The sequence below is a fragment of the Gobius niger genome, assembly GCF_951799975.1.
Source record: "Gobius niger genome assembly, chromosome: 3".
Classification (NCBI taxonomy): domain Eukaryota; kingdom Metazoa; phylum Chordata; class Actinopteri; order Gobiiformes; family Gobiidae; genus Gobius; species Gobius niger.
In genome coordinates, this window is record NC_136854.1 from 1,187,093 (window position 1) to 1,211,386 (window position 24,294).

The following is a 24,294-nucleotide window of genomic DNA, read 5'->3' on the forward strand; positions in this document are numbered from 1 at the left end:
TCACTGTGGGCGGCTCTTCTTCTTCTCCTGGTGTCGCTGCGTCTTGGACTTGATGGACTTGACGAGCTGCGACAGGGCGGGGTCGGCGCCGCTCTTCACCGTCGCCGTGGAGACAGGTGTGGGTGTGGCCGTGGGGGCGGAGCCTGGTGCTACGAGGGAGAGAACAGGGTTTATGAGACTCTGAAATGTGAAAATAAATGCACAGATCTGAGGCTGCAGTACCGTGTGTGTCCTTGCGGCGGCGCTGCTTCTCCTGCATCAGGCTCTGGGTGCCTCGGGTCGACTTAAAGCTGGGGTGGGACGGGTCGAGGTTAAACAGGGCCGAGGTGTAGACGGCCTCGAAGCGCGGGTCACGGACGTCCACCTGGAGGAGACAGAGTCAGGACGGGACGGAGAGGAGGAGCTAAACCGGGACAGAGAGGAGGAGCTAAAGGAGGAGCTAAACCGAGACAGAGAGGAGGAGCTAAACCGGGACAGAGAGGAGGAGCTAAACCGGGACAGAGAGGAGGAGCTAAAGGAGGAGGAGCTAAACCAGGACAGAGAGGAGGAGCTAAAGGAGGAGGAGCTAAACCAGGACAGAGAGGAGGAGCTAAAGGAGGAGGAGCTAAACCAGGACAGAGAGGAGGAGCTAAAGGAGGAGGAGCTAAACCGGGACAGAGAGGAGGAGCTAAAGGAGGAGGAGCTAAACCAGGACAGAGAGGAGGAGCTAAAGGAGGAGGAGCTAAACCAGGACAGAGAGGAGGAGCTAAAGGAGGAACTAAACCGGGACAGAGGAGCTAAACCGGGACAGAGAGGAGGAGCTAAAGGAGGAGCTAAACCGGGACAGAGAGGAGGAGCTAAAGGAGGAACTAAACCGGGACAGAGGAGCTAAACCGGGAACGAGAGGAGGAGCTAAAGGAGGAGCTAAACCGGGACAGAGAGGAGGAGCTAAAGGAGGAACTAAACCGGGACAGAGAGGAGGAGCTAAAGGAGGAGCTAAACCGGGACAGAGAGGAGGAGCTAAACCGGGACAGAGAGGAGGAGCTAAAGGAGGGGCTAAACCGGGACAGAGAGGAGGAGCTAAACCGGGACAGAGAGGAGGAGCTAAAGGAGGAGCTAAACCGGGACAGAGGAGCTAAACCGGGACAGAGAGGAGGAGCTAAAGGAGGAGCTAAACCGGGACAGAGGAGCTAAACCGGGACAGAGAGGAGGAGCTAAAGGAGGAGCTAAACCCGGACTGGCCCGGGACCCGTACCTCAAACTGGTCGTCCTTGGGCTCCAGGCCCGACTTCTTCAGCCTCTTCTTCTTGTTCTTGCTCAGGTTTTGCTCCTCCACGATTCGGTCGAAGTCGAAGTGTTGTCGCCGGTCCTCGTCTGGACCGTCCTCCATCAGCAGCTCCATCTGCGCCTGGACCAGGACCAGAGTGAGACCAGAGTGTGAGACCAGAGTTAGACCAGAGTGAGACCAGAGTGAGGCCAGAGTGAGGCCAGAGTGAGACCAGAGTGAGGCCAGAGTGAGACCAGAGTGAGACCAGAGTGAGACCAGAGTGAGACCAGAGTGAGACCAGAGTGAGACCAGAGTGAGACCAGAGTGAGACCAGAGTGAGACCAGAGTTAGACCAGAGTGAGACCAGAGTGAGACCAGAGTTAGACCAGAGTGAGGCCAGAGTGAGACCAGAGTTAGACCAGAGTGAGACCAGAGTGAGACCAGAGTGAGACCAGAGTGAGACCAGAGTGAGACCAGAGTGAGGCCAGAGTGTGAGACCAGAGTTAGACCAGAGTGAGACCAGAGTGAGACCAGAGTGAGGCCAGAGTGAGACCAGAGTGAGACCAGAGTGAGACCAGAGTGAGGCCAGAGTGAGGCCAGAGTGAGGTCAGAGTGAGGTCAGAGTGAGACCAGAGTGAGACCAGTGTGAGGCCAGAGTGAGACCAGTGTGAGGCCAGAGTGAGGCCAGAGTGAGGCCAGAGTGAGACCAGAGTGAGGCCAGAGTGAGACCAGAGTGAGACCAGAGTGAGACCAGAGTGAGGCCAGAGTGAGACCAGAGTGAGGCCAGAGTGAGACCAGAGTGAGACCAGAGTGAGACCAGAGTGAGGCCAGAGTGAGGCCAGAGTGAGGCCAGAGTGAGGCCAGAGTGAGGCCAGAGTGAGGCCAGAGTCAGACCAGAGTGAGACCAGAGTGAGGCCAGAGTGAGGCCAGAGTGAGGCCAGAGTGAGACCAGAGTGAGACCAGAGTGAGGCCAGAGTGAGGCCAGAGTGAGGCCAGAGTGAGACCAGAGTGAGACCAGAGTGAGACCAGAGTGAGACCAGAGTGAGACCAGAGTGAGACCAGAGTGAGACCAGAGTGAGACCAGAGTGAGGCCAGAGTGAGGCCAGAGTGAGACCAGAGTGAGACCAGAGTGAGACCAGAGTGAGACCAGAGTGAGACCAGAGTTAGACCAGAGTTAGACCAGAGTGAGACCAGAGTGAGACCAGAGTGAGACCAGAGTTAGACCAGAGTGAGACCAGAGTGAGACCAGAGTGAGACCAGAGTGAGACCAGAGTGAGGCCAGAGTGAGACCAGAGTGAGGCCAGAGTGAGACCAGAGTGAGACCAGAGTGAGACCAGAGTGAGACCAGAGTGAGGCCAGAGTCAGACCAGAGTGAGGCCAGAGTGAGACCAGAGTGAGACCAGAGTGAGGCCAGAGTGAGACCAGAGTGAGACCAGAGTGAGACCAGAGTGAGACCAGAGTGAGGCCAGAGTGAGACCAGAGTTAGACAAGAGTGAGACCAGAGTGAGACCAGAGTGAGACCAGAGTTAGACCAGAGTGAGGCCAGAGTGAGACCAGAGTGAGACCAGAGTGAGGCCAGAGTGAGACCAGAGTGAGACCAGAGTGAGACCAGAGTGAGGCCAGAGTGAGGCCAGAGTGAGGCCAGAGTGAGGCCAGAGTCAGACCAGAGTGAGACCAGAGTGAGGCCAGAGTTAGACCAGAGTGAGGCCAGAGTGAGGCCAGAGTGAGACCAGAGTTAGACAAGAGTGAGACCAGAGTTAGACCAGAGTGAGGCCAGAGTGAGGCCAGAGTCAGACCAGAGTGAGACCAGAGTCAGACCAGAGTGAGGCCAGAGTGAGACCAGAGTGAGACCAGAGTTAGACAAGAGTGAGACCAGAGTTAGACCAGAGTGAGACCAGAGTGAGACCAGAGTGAGGCCAGAGTCAGACCAGAGTGAGGCCAGAGTCAGACCAGAGTGAGACCAGAGTTAGACAAGAGTGAGACCAGAGTGAGACCAGAGTTAGACCAGAGTGAGACCAGAGTGAGGCCAGAGTGAGGCCAGAGTCAGACCAGAGTTAGACCAGAGTGAGACCAGAGTGAGACCAGAGTCAGACCAGAGTGAGACCAGAGTGAGGCCAGAGTGAGACCAGAGTGAGGCCAGAGTGAGACCAGAGTGAGACCAGAGTGAGACCAGAGTGAGGCCAGAGTGAGACCAGAGTGAGGCCAGAGTGAGACCAGAGTGAGGCCAGAGTGAGACCAGAGTGAGACCAGAGTGAGACCAGAGTGAGGCCAGAGTGAGACCAGAGTGAGACCAGAGTCAGACCAGAGTGAGACCAGAGTTAGACCAGAGTGAGACCAGAGTGAGACCAGAGTCAGACCAGAGTGAGACCAGAGTGAGACCAGAGTGAGACCAGAGTGAGACCAGAGTCAGACCAGAGTGAGACCAGAGTGAGGCCAGAGTGAGACCAGAGTGAGACCAGAGTGAGACCAGAGTGAGACCAGAGTGAGACCAGAGTGAGACCAGAGTGAGACCAGAGTGAGACCAGAGTGAGACCAGAGTGAGGCCAGAGTGAGGCCAGAGTGAGACCAGAGTCAGACCAGAGTGAGACCAGAGTGAGACCAGAGTGAGACCAGAGTGAGACCAGAGTGAGACCAGAGTGAGACCAGAGTGAGACCAGAGTGAGGCCAGAGTGAGGCCAGAGTGAGACCAGAGTGAGACCAGAGTGAGACCAGAGTGAGACCAGAGTGAGACCAGAGTTAGACCAGAGTTAGACCAGAGTGAGACCAGAGTGAGACCAGAGTGAGACCAGAGTTAGACCAGAGTGAGACCAGAGTGAGACCAGAGTGAGACCAGAGTGAGACCAGAGTGAGGCCAGAGTGAGACCAGAGTGAGGCCAGAGTGAGACCAGAGTGAGACCAGAGTGAGACCAGAGTGAGACCAGAGTGAGGCCAGAGTCAGACCAGAGTGAGGCCAGAGTGAGACCAGAGTGAGACCAGAGTGAGGCCAGAGTGAGACCAGAGTGAGACCAGAGTGAGACCAGAGTGAGACCAGAGTGAGGCCAGAGTGAGACCAGAGTTAGACAAGAGTGAGACCAGAGTGAGACCAGAGTGAGACCAGAGTTAGACCAGAGTGAGGCCAGAGTGAGACCAGAGTGAGACCAGAGTGAGGCCAGAGTGAGACCAGAGTGAGACCAGAGTGAGACCAGAGTGAGGCCAGAGTGAGGCCAGAGTGAGGCCAGAGTGAGGCCAGAGTCAGACCAGAGTGAGACCAGAGTGAGGCCAGAGTTAGACCAGAGTGAGGCCAGAGTGAGGCCAGAGTGAGACCAGAGTTAGACAAGAGTGAGACCAGAGTTAGACCAGAGTGAGGCCAGAGTGAGGCCAGAGTCAGACCAGAGTGAGACCAGAGTGAGGCCAGAGTCAGACCAGAGTGAGACCAGAGTCAGACCAGAGTGAGGCCAGAGTGAGACCAGAGTGAGACCAGAGTTAGACAAGAGTGAGACCAGAGTTAGACCAGAGTGAGACCAGAGTGAGACCAGAGTGAGGCCAGAGTCAGACCAGAGTGAGGCCAGAGTCAGACCAGAGTGAGACCAGAGTTAGACAAGAGTGAGACCAGAGTGAGACCAGAGTTAGACCAGAGTGAGACCAGAGTGAGACCAGAGTGAGGCCAGAGTGAGGCCAGAGTCAGACCAGAGTTAGACCAGAGTGAGACCAGAGTGAGACCAGAGTCAGACCAGAGTGAGACCAGAGTGAGGCCAGAGTGAGACCAGAGTGAGGCCAGAGTGAGACCAGAGTGAGACCAGAGTGAGACCAGAGTGAGGCCAGAGTGAGACCAGAGTGAGGCCAGAGTGAGACCAGAGTGAGGCCAGAGTGAGACCAGAGTGAGACCAGAGTGAGACCAGAGTGAGGCCAGAGTGAGACCAGAGTGAGACCAGAGTCAGACCAGAGTGAGACCAGAGTTAGACCAGAGTGAGACCAGAGTGAGACCAGAGTCAGACCAGAGTGAGACCAGAGTGAGACCAGAGTGAGACCAGAGTGAGACCAGAGTCAGACCAGAGTGAGACCAGAGTGAGGCCAGAGTGAGACCAGAGTGAGACCAGAGTGAGACCAGAGTGAGACCAGAGTGAGACCAGAGTGAGACCAGAGTGAGACCAGAGTGAGACCAGAGTGAGACCAGAGTGAGGCCAGAGTGAGGCCAGAGTGAGACCAGAGTCAGACCAGAGTGAGACCAGAGTGAGACCAGAGTGAGACCAGAGTGAGACCAGAGTGAGACCAGAGTCAGACCAGAGTGAGACCAGAGTGAGACCAGAGTGAGACCAGAGTGAGGCCAGAGTGAGGCCAGAGTGAGACCAGAGTGAGGCCAGAGTGAGACCAGAGTGAGACCAGAGTGAGGCCAGAGTGAGGCCAGAGTGAGGCCAGAGTGAGACCAGAGTGAGACCAGAGTGAGGCCAGAGTGAGACCAGAGTGAGACCAGAGTGAGACCAGAGTGAGACCAGAGTGAGGCCAGAGTGAGGCCAGAGTGAGACCAGAGTGAGGCCAGAGTGAGACCAGAGTGAGACCAGAGTGAGACCAGAGTCAGACCAGAGTGAGACCAGAGTGAGACCAGAGTCAGACCAGAGTGAGGCCAGAGTGAGGCCAGAGTCAGACCAGAGTGAGGCCAGAGTGAGACCAGAGTGAGACCAGAGTGAGACCAGAGTGAGGCCAGAGTCAGACCAGAGTGAGGCCAGAGTCAGACCAGAGTGAGGCCAGAGTGAGACCAGAGTGAGGCCAGAGTGAGACCAGAGTGAGACCAGAGTCAGACCAGAGTGAGGCCAGAGTGAGACCAGAGTGAGACCAGAGTGAGGCCAGAGTGAGGCCAGAGTGAGACCAGAGTGAGGCCAGAGTCAGACCAGAGTGAGACCAGAGTGAGACCAGAGTGAGGCCAGAGTGAGACCAGAGTGAGGCCAGAGTGAGACCAGAGTGAGACCAGAGTGAGACCAGAGTGAGGCCAGAGTGAGACCAGAGTGAGGCCAGAGTGAGACCAGAGTGAGGCCAGAGTGAGGCCAGAGTGAGGCCAGAGTGAGGCCAGAGTGAGGCCAGAGTGAGGCCAGAGTGAGACCAGAGTGAGGCCAGAGTGAGGCCAGAGTGAGACCAGAGTGAGGCCAGAGTGAGGCCAGAGTGAGGCCAGAGTGAGGCCAGAGTGAGACCAGAGTGAGGCCAGAGTGAGACCAGAGTGAGACCAGAGTGAGGCCAGAGTGAGGCCAGAGTGAGACCAGAGTGAGACCAGAGTGAGGCCAGAGTGAGACCAGAGTGAGACCAGAGTGAGACCAGAGTGAGGCCAGAGTGAGACCAGAGTGAGGCCAGAGTGAGACCAGAGTGAGGCCAGAGTGAGGCCAGAGTGAGACCAGAGTGAGGCCAGAGTGAGACCAGAGTGAGACCAGAGTGAGGCCAGAGTGAGGCCAGAGTGAGGCCAGAGTGAGACCAGAGTGAGACCAGAGTGAGGCCAGAGTGAGGCCAGAGTGAGGCCAGAGTGAGACCAGAGTGAGACCAGAGTGAGGCCAGAGTGAGACCAGAGTGAGACCAGAGTCAGACCAGAGTGAGACCAGAGTGAGGCCAGAGTGAGACCAGAGTCAGACCAGAGTGAGACCAGAGTGAGACCAGAGTGAGACCAGAGTGAGACCAGAGTGAGACCAGAGTCAGACCAGAGTGAGACCAGAGTGAGACCAGAGTGAGACCAGAGTGAGACCAGAGTGAGACCAGAGTGAGACCAGAGTGAGGCCAGAGTGAGACCAGAGTGAGGCCAGAGTGAGACCAGAGTGAGACCAGAGTGAGACCAGAGTGAGACCAGAGTGAGACCAGAGTGAGGCCAGAGTGAGGCCAGAGTGAGACCAGAGTGAGACCAGAGTGAGACCAGAGTGAGGCCAGAGTGAGACCAGAGTGAGACCAGAGTGAGACCAGAGTGAGACCAGAGTGAGACCAGAGTGAGGCCAGAGTGAGACCAGAGTGAGACCAGAGTGAGGCCAGAGTGAGACCAGAGTGAGACCAGAGTGAGACCAGAGTGAGACCAGAGTGAGACCAGAGTGAGACCAGAGTGAGACCAGAGTGAGGCCAGAGTGAGACCAGAGTGAGACCAGAGTGAGGCCAGAGTGAGACCAGAGTGAGGCCAGAGTGAGACCAGAGTGAGACCAGAGTGAGACCAGAGTGAGACCAGAGTGAGACCAGAGTGAGACCAGAGTGAGACCAGAGTGAGACCAGAGTGAGGCCAGAGTGAGACCAGAGTGAGACCAGAGTGAGGCCAGAGTCAGACCAGAGTGAGGCCAGAGTCAGACCAGAGTGAGGCCAGAGTGAGGCCAGAGTGAGGCCAGAGTTAGACCAGAGTGAGACCAGAGTGAGGCCAGAGTGAGACCAGAGTTAGACCAGAGTGAGGCCAGAGTGAGGCCAGAGTGAGGCCAGAGTGAGACCAGAGTGAGACCAGAGTGAGGCCAGAGTCAGACCAGAGTGAGACCAGAGTGAGACCAGAGTGAGGCCAGAGTGAGACCAGAGTGAGGCCAGAGTGAGACCAGAGTGAGGCCAGAGTGAGACCAGAGTGAGGCCAGAGTTAGACCAGAGTGAGGCCAGAGTGAGACCAGAGTGAGGCCAGAGTGAGACCAGAGTGAGGCCAGAGTGAGGCCAGAGTGAGGCCAGAGTTAGACCAGAGTGAGGCCAGAGTGAGGCCAGAGTGAGACCAGAGTGAGACCAGAGTGAGGCCAGAGTGAGGCCAGAGTGAGGCCAGAGTGAGACCAGAGTGAGACCAGAGTGAGGCCAGAGTCAGACCAGAGTGAGGCCAGAGTGAGACCAGAGTGAGGCCAGAGTGAGACCAGAGTGAGACCAGAGTGAGACCAGAGTGAGGCCAGAGTGAGACCAGAGTGAGGCCAGAGTGAGACCAGAGTGAGGCCAGAGTGAGACCAGAGTGAGGCCAGAGTGAGGCCAGAGTGAGGCCAGAGTGAGACCAGAGTGAGGCCAGAGTGAGACCAGAGTGAGGCCAGAGTGAGACCAGAGTGAGACCAGAGTGAGACCAGAGTGAGGCCAGAGTGAGACCAGAGTGAGGCCAGAGTGAGACCAGAGTGAGACCAGAGTGAGACCAGAGTGAGGCCAGAGTGAGACCAGAGTGAGGCCAGAGTGAGACCAGAGTGAGGCCAGAGTGAGGCCAGAGTGAGGCCAGAGTGAGACCAGAGTGAGGCCAGAGTGAGACCAGAGTGAGGCCAGAGTGAGACCAGAGTGAGACCAGAGTGAGACCAGAGTGAGGCCAGAGTGAGACCAGAGTGAGGCCAGAGTGAGACCAGAGTGAGACCAGAGTGAGACCAGAGTGAGGCCAGAGTGAGACCAGAGTGAGGCCAGAGTGAGACCAGAGTGAGGCCAGAGTGAGGCCAGAGTGAGGCCAGAGTGAGGCCAGAGTGAGGCCAGAGTGAGGCCAGAGTGAGGCCAGAGTGAGGCCAGAGTGAGACCAGAGTGAGGCCAGAGTGAGACCAGAGTGAGGCCAGAGTGAGGCCAGAGTGAGGCCAGAGTGAGGCCAGAGTGAGACCAGAGTGAGGCCAGAGTGAGACCAGAGTGAGGCCAGAGTGAGGCCAGAGTGAGACCAGAGTGAGACCAGAGTGAGGCCAGAGTGAGACCAGAGTGAGACCAGAGTGAGACCAGAGTGAGGCCAGAGTGAGACCAGAGTGAGGCCAGAGTGAGACCAGAGTGAGGCCAGAGTGAGGCCAGAGTGAGACCAGAGTGAGGCCAGAGTGAGACCAGAGTGAGACCAGAGTGAGGCCAGAGTGAGGCCAGAGTGAGGCCAGAGTGAGACCAGAGTGAGACCAGAGTGAGGCCAGAGTGAGGCCAGAGTGAGGCCAGAGTGAGACCAGAGTGAGGCCAGAGTGAGACCAGAGTGAGGCCAGAGTGAGACCAGAGTGAGACCAGAGTCAGACCAGAGTGAGACCAGAGTCAGACCAGAGTGAGACCAGAGTGAGAAAAATGAACAAACTGTTCAAAGAAGAAGAAAAATGCAGTAAAATGTAAATAAAAGAATAAAAATAACCAGTTTAGTTTTACCTTCTGCCTGAGCTGCTCCTCTTCCTCCTCCTCCTCTGCATCACTCCCTTGCCTCCTCCTCTTCTCCTTCTTCTTCTTCTGGCTCTTCTTCACGTCTGAGGAGCAGAGAAGTTCATCCAACAGCTGATCCTCCTCCCACACAGGACGCTCTCCAAACCAACACTGACCTGCAGCAGAAAAACACTGACCTGCAGCAGACAGCTCGTCCCTGAAGAACGGGTCACTCAGGTCCACGTCTGAGGGAACGTCATCATCATCATCATCGCTGAGCCCCGCCTCCGAGTCCTGAAACATGAGCGTCAGCGTCAGAGAGTCAAGTCCTGATCCTGATCCAGTCCTGGATCATCAGCCCCAGAGTCAAGTCCTGATCCTGACCTTGTTCCTCCGCAGTTTCCTCTTCTCCTTCCTCTGCTCCTGTTTCCGTTGTAGATATTGTTCCCAGGGGCTGGACTTCTCTGTCGACTCCAGGCGTTTCTTCACGCGCTGCTCCACGTTTTCCTTCAGACCTGGACAACGGAAACACAGACGTTAAACCCGGCGTGTGGGGTGTGGGCGGGGTTATGGGCGTGTCTGATTGCAGGTGGGCGGGGTTATGGTCGTGTCTGGGGGCGGTACCTGGGAACCATGTGACCTCCATCTCCACGCCCCTCTCCTCTTTCTGCTGTCTCTCTCGCTCCTGGATCCCCTTCAGGAGCTCACGGTATTTCTCCATCTGCCGGTCGCTGTGTTTCTGACCCTTCACCTCCTCCTCCTCAGGCTCCTCCCCCTCCTCCACAGGCTCCTCCCCCTCCTCCACAGGCTCCTCCCCCTCGTCGCTGGAGGAGGACGAGGCTAAGTAGGCGGTGAAGTCCATGTTGAGGAGCTCGTCTTTGCTGAAGTTTCGGTTCAGAGCCGTGACGCGGTCGTGGTCCGTCTCGTCCCATGTCAGCTGCACCTGAACGCACCACACAGGGTTTAACACAGCTGCTCCTGAACGCACCACACAGGGTTAACACAGCTGCTCCTGAACGCACCACAGACACACAGGTTTAACCTCTCAACTCCCGCCTGAACCGAGAGGATCTTTCTCCTCACGTCAAATTTTTTTCCATCATTTTTTTGTTGGGCATTCAACTCATTTTTGTCACATTTTTGTCATTTTTTTGTCAATTTTTTAAATCATATTTTTTGTCATTTTTTGTCAAATTTGTGTTATTTTTTTGTCAATGTTTTTATCATTTTTTTTTCTTTTTTTTATCAAATTTTGTCACATTTTTGTCATTTTTTGGTCATTTTTTGGGGGTCGTTTTTTAATCACATTTTAGTCATTTTTTCGTTAGTTTTTTGTCATTTTTTGTCACATTTTGCCACATTTTTCGTCAGTTTTTATCATTTTTTTTTCCATTTTTTGTCACATTTTTTTCATTTTTTATCACATTTTAAAAAAAAATTTAATCACATTTGTTCACATTTTTGTTATTTTTTTTGTCAAATTTTTATCATTTTTTATCAATTTTTTGCCACACAGAGTTTAACACAGCTGCTCCTGAACGCACCACAGACACACAGATTTAACCCCTTAACTCCCACCTGAACCAAGCACATTTTCTCCAGTTTGGCTTTACCCCAATCCAAAAGCTTCCGGAAAAAAGCTGTGAAAATAGCAACAAAACTGAGACGAAAACAATGACGGAAATGTGACAAAAAACTGACGAAAAATTGATGGAAAAGTGGCAAAAATGTGACAAAAAGATGACCAAAATTTAACAAAAAAAAAGACAACAATTTCATAAAAAATTGACAAAAAAATAATAAGAAAAAAAAGTGACAAAAAATTGACAAAAAAAAAATGAAAAATGAAAAACAAAAAATGTGATAAAAAAATTGACGAAAAATGACAAAAAGTGACAAAAAATGACAAAAAATTGACCCAAAAAAAAAACAAAAAAGAAAAACAAAAAATGTGATAAAAAATTGACGAAAAAGTTACAAAAATGAGTTGAATATCCAACAAAAAATGATGGAAAAAAAAAAATGTGATGACGTGAGGAAGAAGATCCTCTCGGTTCAGGCGGGAGTTAAGAGGTTAAACAGCCGCTCCTGAACATCATCATTATTTGTCGGCTCGTGAGTGCAGGTGTGTGGGTGTGGTTACGGGTGTGGGCGGGGTTATGGGTGGGGTTACGGGTGTGGGTGTGGTTACGGGTGTGGTTATGGGTGGGGTTATGGGTGTGGTTATGGGTGTGGTTACGGGTGTGGGCGGGGTTATGGGTGGGGTTGTGGGCGTGTCTACGTTCCTGAGTCTTGTCACAGACCTTGGAGGTGGAGGCCGAGGTGGAGGTGAACAGTTTGGGGGTGTAGGACGTCAGGGTCACGTCTGTGGACACGTCTTTGGGCTGGTCCTCGAACTGCATGTCCTCAGGAACAAACCTGCCCCACACACACAGGAGACGTTTAGCCGAGTCCGGGTCAGACTCTGAGACTCTGAGACTCTGTGAGACTGACCTGAGGTCCAGCACGGAGCCGCTGCTCTCGTACTCGAAGCCGTCGCAGTCGGAGTAGATCTGCGCAGCCGTCTGCGCGCAGTCACACTCCACCACAGCGTAATGATACTTCAGCCTCCGGAACTGGTACTGCCTCATGCGCTCACGGTACGACCTGGAACCACAGACCGGGTTAGAGCCAGAGACCGGGTTAGAACCAGAGACCAGGGTCAGAGCCAGAGAGAGAGACCGGGTTAGAGCCAGAGACCAGGGTCAGAGCCAGAGACTGAAAGACCGGGTTAGAACCAGAACTGGGCAAAAATGAAGGCCGTTACATTGATTCAAGCTGACTTAAAATCTCCTCCTCTCTGTGGGAGTACTCGAGTACATCTGAGAGAGTAAAGTACCTGTCCTCCTCTCTGTGGGAGTACTCGAGTACATCTGAGAGAGTAAAGTACCTGTCCTCCTCTCTGTGGGAGTACTCGAGTATATCTGAGAGAGTAAAGTACCTGTCCTCCTCTGTGTGGGAGTACTCGAGTACATCTGAGTGAGTAAAGTACCTGTCCTCCTCTCTGTGAGTACTCGAGTACATCTGAGTGAGTAAAGTACCTGTCCTCCTCTGTGTGGGAGTACTCGAGTACATCTGAGTGAGTAAAGTACCTGTCCTCCTCTGTGTGAGAGTACTCGAGTACATCTGAGTGAGTAGAGTACCTGTCCTCCTCTCTGTGGGAGTACTCGAGTACATCTGAGTGAGTAAAGTACCTGTCCTCCTCTGTGTGGGAGTACTCGAGTACATCTGAGAGAGTAAAGTACCTGTCCTCCTCTCTGTGGGAGTACTCGAGTACATCTGAGAGAGTAAAGTACCTGTCCTCCTCTCTGTGGGAGTACTCGAGTATATCTGAGAGAGTAAAGTACCTGTCCTCCTCTGTGTGGGAGTACTCGAGTACATCTGAGTGAGTAAAGTACCTGTCCTCCTCTCTGTGAGTACTCGAGTACATCTGAGTGAGTAAAGTACCTGTCCTCCTCTGTGTGGGAGTACTCGAGTACATCTGAGTGAGTAAAGTACCTGTCCTCCTCTGTGTGGGAGTACTCGAGTACATCTGAGTGAGTAAAGTACCTGTCCTCCTCTGTGTGGGAGTACTCGAGTACATCTGAGTGAGTAAAGTACCTGTCCTCCTCTGTGTGGGAGTACTCGAGTACATCTGAGTGAGTAAAGTACCTGTCCTCCTCTCTGTGGGAGTACTCGAGTACATCTGAGTGAGTAAAGTACCTGTCCTCCTCTGTGTGGGAGTACTCGAGTACATCTGAGTGAGTAAAGTACCTGTCCTCCTCTCTGTGGGAGTACTCGAGTACATCTGAGTGAGTAGAGTACCTGTCCTCCTCTCTGTGGGAGTACTCGAGTACATCTGAGTGAGTAAAGTACCTGTCCTCCTCTCTGTGGGAGTACTCGAGTATATCTGAGTGAGTAAAGTACCTGTCCTCCTCTCTGTGGGAGTACTCGAGTACATCTGAGTGAGTAAAGTACCTGTCCTCCTCTCTGTGAGAGTACTCGAGTATATCTGACTGAGTAAAGTACCTGTCCTCCTCTGTGTGAGAGTACTCGAGTACATCTGAGAGAGTAAAGTACCTGTCCTCCTCTCTGTGGGAGTACTCGAGTACATCTGAGTGAGTAAAGTACCTGTCCTCCTCTCTGTGGGAGTACTCGAGTACATCTGAGTGAGTAAAGTACCTGTCCTCCTCTCTGTGGGAGTACTCGAGTACATCTGAGTGAGTAAAGTACCTGTCCTCCTCTCTGTGGGAGTACTCGAGTACATCTGAGTGAGTAAAGTACCTGTCCTCCTCTCTGTGGGAGTACTCGAGTACATCTGAGAGAGTAAAGTACCTGTCCTCCTCTGTGTGAGAGTACTCGAGTACATCTGAGTGAGTAAAGTACCTGTCCTCCTCTCTGTGGGAGTACTCGAGTACATCTGAGTGAGTAAAGTACCTGTCCTCCTCTGTGTGAGAGTACTCGAGTACATCTGAGTGAGTAAAGTACCTGTCCTCCTCTCTGTGGGAGTACTCGAGTACATCTGAGAGAGTAAAGTACCTGTCCTCCTCTGTGTGAGAGTACTCGAGTACATCTGAGTGAGTAAAGTACCTGTCCTCCTCCGTGTGGGAGTACTCGAGTACATCTGAGTGAGTAAAGTACCTGTCCTCTTCTCTGTGGGAGTACTCGAGTACATCTGAGAGAGTAAAGTACCTGTCCTCCTCTGTGTGGGAGTACTCGAGTACATCTGAGAGAGTAAAGTACCTGTCCTCCTCTCTGTGGGAGTACTCGAGTACATCTGAGTGAGTAAAGTACCTGTCCTCCTCTGTGTGGGAGTACTCGAGTACATCTGAGTGAGTAAAGTACCTGTCCTCCTCTGTGTGGGAGTACTCGAGTACATCTGAGAGAGTAAAGTACCTGTCCTCCTCTGTGTGGGAGTACTCGAGTACATCTGAGAGAGTAAAGTACCTGTCCTCCTCTCTGTGGGAGTACTCGAGTATATCTGAGTGAGTAAAGTACCTGTCCTCTTCTCTGTGGGAGTACTCGAGTACATCTGAGTGAGTAAAGTACCTGTCCTCCTCTCTGTGAGAGTACTCGAGTATATCTGAGAGAGTAAAGTACCTGTCCTCCTCTGTGTGGGAGTACTCGAGTACATCTGAGTGAGTAAAGTACCTGTCCTCCTCTCTGTGGGAGTACTCGAGTACATATGAGTGAGTAAAGTACCTGTCCTCTTCTCTGTGGGAGTACTCGAGTACATCTGAGTGAGTAAAGTACCTGTCCTCCTCTCTGTGGGAGTACTCGAGTACATCTGAGTGAGTAAAGTACCTGTCCTCCTCTCTGTGAGAGTACTCGAGTACATCTGAGTGAGTAAAGTACCTGTCCTCCTCTCTGTGGGAGTACTCGAGTACATCTGAGTGAGTAAAGTACCTGTCCTCCTCTGTGTGAGAGTACTCGAGTACATCTGAGAGAGTAAAGTACCTGTCCTCCTCTGTGTGAGAGTACTCGAGTACATCTGAGTGAGTAAAGTACCTGTCCTCCTCTGTGTGAGAGTACTCGAGTACATCTGAGTGAGTAAAGTACCTGTCCTCCTCTGTGTGAGAGTACTCGAGTACATCTGAGTGAGTAAAGTACCTGTCCTCCTCTGTGTGAGAGTACTCGAGTACATCTGAGTGAGTAAAGTACCTGTCCTCCTCTCTGTGGGAGTACTCGAGTACATCTGAGTGAGTAAAGTACCTGTCCTCCTCTGTGTGGGAGTACTCGAGTACATCTGAGTGAGTAGAGTACCTGTCCTCCTCCGTGTGGGAGTACTCGAGTACATCTGAGTGAGTAAAGTACCTGTCCTCCTCTCTGTGGGAGTACTCGAGTACATCTGAGTGAGTAAAGTACCTGTCCTCCTCTGTGTGAGAGTACTCGAGTACATCTGAGTGAGTAAAGTACCTGTCCTCCTCTCTGTGTGGGAGTACTCGAGTACATCTGAGAGAGTAAAGTACCTGTCCTCCTCTCTGTGGGAGTACTCGAGTACATCTGAGTGAGTAAAGTACCTGTCCTCCTCTGTGTGAGAGTACTCGAGTACATCTGAGTGAGTAAAGTACCTGTCCTCCTCTCTGTGGGAGTACTCGAGTACATATGAGTGAGTAAAGTACCTGTCCTCTTCTCTGTGGGAGTACTCGAGTACATCTGAGTGAGTAAAGTACCTGTCCTCCTCTCTGTGGGAGTACTCGAGTACATCTGAGTGAGTAAAGTACCTGTCCTCCTCTCTGTGAGAGTACTCGAGTACATCTGAGTGAGTAAAGTACCTGTCCTCCTCTCTGTGGGAGTACTCGAGTACATCTGAGTGAGTAAAGTACCTGTCCTCCTCTGTGTGAGAGTACTCGAGTACATCTGAGAGAGTAAAGTACCTGTCCTCCTCTGTGTGAGAGTACTCGAGTACATCTGAGTGAGTAAAGTACCTGTCCTCCTCTGTGTGAGAGTACTCGAGTACATCTGAGTGAGTAAAGTACCTGTCCTCCTCTGTGTGAGAGTACTCGAGTACATCTGAGTGAGTAAAGTACCTGTCCTCCTCTGTGTGAGAGTACTCGAGTACATCTGAGTGAGTAAAGTACCTGTCCTCCTCTCTGTGGGAGTACTCGAGTACATCTGAGTGAGTAAAGTACCTGTCCTCCTCTGTGTGGGAGTACTCGAGTACATCTGAGTGAGTAGAGTACCTGTCCTCCTCCGTGTGGGAGTACTCGAGTACATCTGAGTGAGTAAAGTACCTGTCCTCCTCTCTGTGGGAGTACTCGAGTACATCTGAGTGAGTAAAGTACCTGTCCTCCTCTGTGTGAGAGTACTCGAGTACATCTGAGTGAGTAAAGTACCTGTCCTCCTCTCTGTGTGGGAGTACTCGAGTACATCTGAGAGAGTAAAGTACCTGTCCTCCTCTCTGTGGGAGTACTCGAGTACATCTGAGTGAGTAAAGTACCTGTCCTCCTCTCTGTGGGAGTACTCGAGTACATCTGAGTGAGTAAAGTACCTGTCCTCCTCTGTGTGAGAGTACTCGAGTACATCTGAGAGAGTAAAGTACCTGTCCTCCTCTCTGTGGGAGTACTCGAGTACATCTGAGTGAGTAAAGTACCTGTCCTCCTCTCTGTGGGAGTACTCGAGTACATCTGAGTGAGTAAAGTACCTGTCCTCCTCTCTGTGGGAGTACTCGAGTACATCTGAGTGAGTAGAGTACCTGTCCTCCTCTCTGTGGGAGTACTCGAGTACATCTGAGTGAGTAAAGTACCTGTCCTCCTCTCTGTGGGAGTACTCGAGTATATCTGAGTGAGTAAAGTACCTGTCCTCCTCTCTGTGGGAGTACTCGAGTACATCTGAGTGAGTAAAGTACCTGTCCTCCTCTCTGTGGGAGTACTCGAGTACATCTGAGTGAGTAAAGTACCTGTCCTCCTCTCTGTGGGAGTACTCGAGTACATCTGAGTGAGTAAAGTACCTGTCCTCCTCTCTGTGGGAGTACTCGAGTATATCTGAGTGAGTAAAGTACCTGTCCTCCTCTCTGTGGGAGTACTCGAGTACATCTGAGTGAGTAAAGTACCTGTCCTCCTCTCTGTGGGAGTACTCGAGTACATCTGAGTGAGTAAAGTACCTGTCCTCCTCTCTGTGGGAGTACTCGAGTACATCTGAGTGAGTAAAGTACCTGTCCTCCTCTCTGTGAGAGTACTCGAGTACATCTGAGTGAGTAAAGTACCTGTCCTCCTCTGTGTGAGAGTACTCGAGTACATCTGAGTGAGTAAAGTACCTGTCCTCCTCTGTGTGGGAGTACTCGAGTACATCTGAGTGAGTAAAGTACCTGTCCTCCTCTCTCTGTGAGTACTCGAGTACATCTGAGTGAGTAAAGTACCTGTCCTCCTCTGTGTGAGAGTACTCGAGTACATCTGAGTGAGTAAAGTACCTGTCCTCCTCTGTGTGGGAGTACTCGAGTACATATGAGTGAGTAAAGTACCTGTCCTCCTCTCTGTGGGAGTACTCGAGTATATCTGAGTGAGTAAAGTACCTGTCCTCCTCTCTGTGGGAGTACTCGAGTATATCTGAGTGAGTAAAGTACCTGTCCTCCTCCGTGTGGGAGTACTCGAGTATATCTGAGTGAGTAAAGTACCTGTCCTCCTCTCTGTGGGAGTACTCGAGTACATCTGAGTGAGTAGAGTACCTGTCCTCCTCTGTGTGGGAGTACTCGAGTACATCTGAGTGAGTAAAGTACCTGTCCTCCTCTGTGTGAGAGTACTCGAGTACATCTGAGTGAGTAAAGTACCTGTCCTCCTCTGTGTGAGAGTACTCGAGTACATCTGAGTGAGTAAAGTACCTGTCCTCCTCTGTGTGGGAGTACTCGAGTACATCTGAGTGAGTAAAGTACCTGTCCTCCTCTGTGTGAGAGTACTCGAGTACATCTGAGTGAGTAAAGTACCTGTCCTCCTCTGTGTGAGAGTACTCGAGTACATCTGAGTGAGTAAAGTACCTGTCCTCCTCTGTGTGGGAGTACTCGAGTACATCTGAGTGAGTAGAGTACCTGTCCTCCTCTGTGTGGGAGTACTCGAGTACATCTGAGTGAGTAAAGTACCTGTCCTCCTCCGTGTCCTCGTCCGAGTCCTCGGGCAGGGCCTGGAGTTCGGGCGGGGCCTCGCTCTGCTCCTGCCGCAGTCGCTCTTTCCCGAAGTCCGACAGGAAGATCTGAAACGTCACAAACCTTCACTTTAATCACTTCTTCTTCAGGTGAAACCGCCGTCAGTTTTTAGTCAAATTTGTATCACATTTTTGTCACATTTTGTCACATTTTTTTGTAATTTTTTTTATAGATATTTTTTTGGTCATTTTTGGTCATTTTTTTGTCAGTTTTTTATGGATTTATTTGTCACATTTTTGTCATTTTTTGTCTTTTTTTTTTTTCATTTTTATATCATTTTTTTAGTCTTTTTTTTTTAAATATTTTTGGTCACATTTTTATGTCTAATTTTAATCACATTTTTTCATTTTTTTTGTAAATTTTTGATCGATTTTTGTCATTTTTTTGTCACATTTTGTCGCATTTTTTCATCCGTTTTTTTTTCTTTTTTTGTCCGTTTTTTATCGATTTATTTGTCACATTTTGTCAATTTTTTGTCATTTTTTTGGGTCATTTTTGATCAATTTTTTGTCAAATTTTTGTCAATTTTTTTTTCATTTTTTGGGTCATTTCTGTCATTTTTTAGCGATATTTTTTCTTTTTCTTTTTGTCATTTTTTATCAATTTTTTGTCATATTTTTGTCAAATTTTTGCCACTTTTTCATCATTGTTTTTGTCTCAGTTCTGTCTCTATTTTCACAGCTTTTTCCCAGAAGCTTTTGGATTGGGGTAAAGCCAAACTGGAGAAAATGTGCTCGGTTCAGGTGGGAGTTAAGGGTTTAACACAGCTGCTCCTGAACGCACCACAGACACACAGGTTTAACACAGCTGCTCCTGAACGCACCACAGACACACAGGTTTAACACAGCTGCTCCTGAACGCACCACAGACACACAGGTTTAACGCAGCTGCTCCTGAACGCACCACAGACACACAGGTTTAACACAGCTGCTCCTGAACGCACCACAGACACACAGGTTTAACGCAGCTGCTCCTGAACGCACCACAGACACACAGGTTTAACGCAGCTGCTCCTGAACGCACCACAGACACACAGGTTTAACGCAGCTGCTCCTGAACGCACCACAGACACACAGGTTTAACACAGCTGCTCCTGAACGCACCACAGACACACAGGTTTAACACAGCTGCTCCTGAACGCACCACAGACACACAGGTTTAACGCAGCTGCTCCTGAACGCACCACAGACACACAGGTTTAACACAGCTGCTCCTGAACGCACCACAGACACACAGGTTTAACACAGCTGCTCCTGAACGCACCACAGACACACAGGTTTAACACAGCTGCTCCTGAACGCACCACAGACACACAGGTTTAACACAGCTGCTCCTGAACGCACCACAGACACACAGGGTTAACAAAGCTGCTCCTGAACGCACCACAGACACACAGGTTTAACGCAGCTGCTCCTGAACGCACCACAGACACACAGGTTTAACACAGCTGCTCCTGAACGCACCACAGACACACAGGTTTAACGCAGCTGCTCCTGAACGCACCACAGACACACAGGTTTAACGCAGCTGCTCCTGAACGCACCACAGACACACAGGTTTAACACAGCTGCTCCTGAACGCACCACAGACACACAGGTTTAACACAGCTGCTCCTGAACGCACCACAGACACACAGGTTTAACACAGCTGCTCCTGAACGCACCACAGACACACAGGTTTAACGCAGCTGCTCCTGAACGCACCACAGACACACAGGTTTAACACAGCTGCTCCTGAACGCACCACAGACACACAGGTTTAACACAGCTGCTCCTGAACGCACCACAGACACACAGGTTTAACACAGCTGCTCCTGAACGCACCACAGACACACAGGTTTAACACAGCTGCTCCTGAACGCACCACAGACACACAGGTTTAACACAGCTGCTCCTGAACGCACCACAGACACACAGGTTTAACACAGCTGCTCCTGAACGCACCACAGACACACAGGTTTAACGCAGCTGCTCCTGAACGCACCACAGACACACAGGTTTAACACAGCTGCTCCTGAACGCACCACAGACACACAGGTTTAACGCAGCTGCTCCTGAACGCACCACAGACACACAGGTTTAACGCAGCTGCTCCTGAACGCACCACAGACACACAGGTTTAACACAGCTGCTCCTGAACGCACCACAGACACACAGGTTTAACACAGCTGCTCCTGAACGCACCACAGACACACAGGTTTAACACAGCTGCTCCTGAACGCACCACAGACACACAGGTTTAACGCAGCTGCTCCTGAACGCACCACAGACACACAGGTTTAACACAGCTGCTCCTGAACGCACCACAGACACACAGGTTTAACACAGCTGCTCCTGAACGCACCACAGACACACAGGTTTAACACAGCTGCTCCTGAACGCACCACAGACACACAGGTTTAACACAGCTGCTCCTGAACGCACCACAGACACACAGGTTTAACACAGCTGCTCCTGAACGCACCACAGACACACAGGTTTAACGCAGCTGCTCCTGAACGCACCACAGACACACAGGTTTAACACAGCTGCTCCTGAACGCACCACAGACACACAGGTTTAACACAGCTGCTCCTGAACGCACCACAGACACACAGGTTTAACACAGCTGCTCCTGAACGCACCACAGACACACAGGTTTAACACAGCTGCTCCTGAACGCACCACAGACACACAGGTTTAACGCAGCTGCTCCTGAACGCACCACAGACACACAGGTTTAACACAGCTGCTCCTGAACGCACCACAGACACACAGGGTTAACAAAGCTGCTCCTGAACGCACCACAGACACACAGGGTTAACAAAGCTGCTCCTGAACGCACCACAGACACACAGGGTTAACAAAGCTGCTCCTGAACGCACCACAGACACACAGGTTTAACGCCGCCGCCTCAGACTGACCTGCACCGACAGCACGGCGCCCCCTTTAGGGCAGAAGGAGGTGAGCAGGGCCAGCAGGTCTTTGGCTTTGATCCGGTCCCAGTCCATGTTACAGACGGCCAGACGACGGGAAACCTGGAGACAAAACACATGCATGACACTCTGAGGAGTGGAGGTAATTTGAGTGCTGAGAGTACCTGCTCTGCGCGCGGGGCGTCCTTGCACAGGTCGCCCCAGTCGTGCTGGATCTCCTGCTCCTCGCGCCTCAGAATGGCGTCCACGTCGTCGTCCTCGTCAGAGCTCGTCTCCACGTTCCCTTTACCTCGAGCCAAGTCCGGACCGGAGTCTGAGTCCGAGTCCCCGGAGTCTGAGCCGGACTCCTCTGAGGCCGCGCCTCCTGCAGAGCGCTCATCCTCCTCCTCCTCTTCCTCCTCCTCCTCCTCCTCCTCATCCTCCTCCTCACTGTCCTCAGACAAACCCTCGTCATCGTCAACTGAAATAAAAGGATTTAAAGACGTCAAAACAATGAACTTTCTACGGCAACCAATAGCATTCACACAAAAAAATAAAAGTCTGTTTTCACGAGAAAAGGTCTGTTTTTATGAACAAAATGACTAAGCCCAGTAGGTGACATGAGTGAGGGTCATTATGTCGGGTGTGCATCTGCGTGTTGAAGTTAGATGACATTCAGATATAGCCTATTCAGATGTTCAACATTACGTTGACCTAACCCGAGAAACACTGCTCACGGCTATAGTTGATCAAAACTCCCCTTTGAACAAGAACAGCCCCGGGTCCTGCTCTAGCGTGAGCCGGCAGGGAGAGATGCTTAGTCCATGCTGGCGGTGCTCGGTGGTGCTGGCACTTTCTGCTCTATTAAGGGACTGTAAATAAGTTACTATACTAGACTCCATGGAAAAACAATGTGTAATTTTTTTTTGCTTTATGGGTATTTTACCCAGTGATCTCAAATCACTTTACAATTACTAGTATCTCTTTGCCAAGTGGCCCATAAGGCGTCCCAATATTCTATAGTGAGTCAAATGCCCTAAAAACAAAGTTTCCATCGAGTTTAGCATAGTCATTTGTTGACGGTCCCTTAATAGGGCGGTTATGCGGAAAACCATCACCGAGCACCGTCAGCAAGTAGCAATCACAAGCATCCCTCCCACCGGCTCACACTATTACCCCGACCTGTGCAGGGCTTGTTCGAAGGCTAGGCTAGTTTTGACCAACTAAAGCCGTGAGTAGTGTCGGATTCAGTCAACGTAATGTTGAACATCTGAATAGGCTGAATGTCCATCTAACTTCACCACAGGCACACCCGACATAATGATTTATTTTGCTCATAAAAACAGAAACTATTATTTTTTTTTTCAAATGAATGCAATAAGTTGCCGTAACGTCCTGATCTGATGTGACACTTTGGGCCGGACGATGATTGACTATATTTCAACAATATTACAGATAACTTAAAAAGTATTTTTTCAATCATGGTTAGGGCCGCACAGAGCGGGACAAGAACAGGAGGGCCAGCTCTGTCCTGTGCTGCCCCCTGGGGGACAGGAGGGTGTTAGCCAAGCTCACCTCCATCATGGACAACACCTCCCACCCACTGCACTGACTGTAGAGGAGCTGAGCAGCTCTTTCAGTGGAAGACTAATGCTCCGTCCACACCAAACTCGATTTGGGCGTCAAAAACGCGCGTCACGCCCGTTGTTGGACGCCTGTGCTCATTCAAGTCAGACGCTCGTAACCAAGCGTCAAGACGCTCTCGACGCGCGTCAAGAGCGTCGTCATGGAGCGCGTTGGGAGCCGTTGTCAGTTATCAACATGGATGACATAGAGAGAGTGGCTTGGCTGTTATTGCTTCATAAAGCCAGACAACGTCGTCTACGGGCTCGTCGGCGCCGTGTCTGGATTCATGAGATCGTCCGAAGGCGTTCTCAGTTTGGCGAGTTTCACCATTTGCTCCAGGAGCTGCGCTCGGACGAGAGTCGCTTTCAACGGTACTTCCGCCGCTTTTAATCCTGGTGTTTAGATAAAGAAGCACTGATGTGTCTTTGTAAAAGTCCCAGAGCTGCTGTAGCTCCGGTTCACAAAGAAGCTAAACGTCCGTGACTTGTGACTTGTTTACATCTGTGGGGCTGGCGTAGAATCTGCCCCGGTGGCTCAGCTACAACGTCACTATGGGGAGAAAGCTCCTGATTGGTCGACGCTCGCGAATTTCGCCAAAAAGTTCAACATTTCCCATCTCGAGCGTCGGCCGCGCTCGACGCCCTGGAGGCGCGTCAAACGCTCACCAAGCGCGAAAAACCTCAAAACGCGCCGCGGAGGAGGCGCGTGAGGCGCTGCGGGACATCTTGACGCCCCCGGAGGCGCGTCCTCCATGTATTTTAAATGTAAACCTGACGCTTTGGAGGCGCCAAATCGAGTTTGGTGTGGACGGAGCATAAGACCCTCAGGTCCTTCATCCCCACTTTTGTCAGACTGAACAACAGACTGTGAAGTCACATGTGCAATAATCCTGTATTTAAATCCCTTCATCAGCCACAGCTCTATGATGTGAACCTGCACCGCTAACTCTGATTCTAACATTTTTGTTTATAGTCTGTTTACTTAATTATTTACTGTTTATATTTTTGTCCCCACGGGGTCCTTGGTCGTCATTGTACATATTGTTTTTTTTGTTTATTTCCCCACATTTTCTGCCTATTTGCACTGAGTATTTCTAAGAGCTGAATGTGAATGACTTCTCTTATCTTTTCTTATCTTTTTCCGTGGGATTGAAGTCAGTATCAAAATAGAGTTTGAAATCTTAACTAATCAGATCCAGTCGTTAAATCTGCTCCAGTACGATACTAAAACACCTGGATCAGATCAGGAAGTGTCTCACCTCCTGCAGAGCGCTGGGGTTTCTCTCCCTCCTTCTTGCTCTTCACCCCCCTCTCCTCCTCCTCCTCCTCCTCCTCGTCCTCAGAGTCTGAGAGCTGGTAGAACTTCTTCAGGTCCTCCTTGGTGCTGTGCTGCACCGGGCGGCCTCGCTTGTCCACCGTGTGGCGCTCTTTGAAGCGGGCGTCGTGGAACATGGACTGGAAGCGTTTGTCGATCTTCACCTTGTTCTGTTTCTCGGGCATTTCCCAGAAACGCGGGTCCTTCTGGACACGCGAGAAACGCTCGTCCACCGCCGCCGCATCATGGCCGCCGCCGCGTTTTCTCTGAGACGACGGCATCTCGGACACTGAGACAAACAAACACGTCATTAAAGAGTCAACAGGGGAGTCTTAGCTTTCAAATGCGGTGTTCCCCTGGCCTATAGGCTGTAAACTCTCCGGTCAAGAAGCTTTCAGATTTGGGTAAATCTGGAGAAAATGTGCTCGGTTCAGGTGGAGGTTTCCGCCTAAACCAAATGCATTCTGTCCTCTTTGGCCATTATATAGGCCTGTGTTACACCTCATTTGAAAGCTAAGACCCACAAAACTGATCTTTTTCTTCGCG

At 51.4% G+C, this 24,294-nt stretch overlaps 2 protein-coding genes across 2 annotated transcripts; one reads left to right on the forward strand and one right to left on the reverse strand.

Moving 5' to 3' along the window:
- Positions 1-24,029, reverse strand: esf1 (ESF1, nucleolar pre-rRNA processing protein, homolog; the record flags this gene model as incomplete). The annotated part of the gene is made up of 13 exons (XM_079552825.1): positions 1-149; positions 223-364; positions 1,235-1,387; positions 9,272-9,366; positions 9,460-9,556; positions 9,647-9,777; positions 9,887-10,205; positions 11,566-11,680; positions 11,756-11,908; positions 17,853-17,962; positions 20,818-20,931; positions 20,994-21,289; positions 23,693-24,029. The coding sequence occupies 13 exons, from the start codon at positions 24,027-24,029 to the stop codon at positions 1-3; spliced, it is 2,211 nt and encodes a 736-aa protein (XP_079408951.1).
- LOC306960393 (uncharacterized protein) lies at positions 11,397-11,552 on the forward strand (the record flags this gene model as incomplete). Its single annotated transcript, XM_079552826.1, has 1 exon — positions 11,397-11,552. A coding segment is annotated over one exon (156 nt), but the record flags the coding sequence as incomplete, so codon positions are not given.
- Positions 24,030-24,294: the final 265 nt, after the last annotated feature.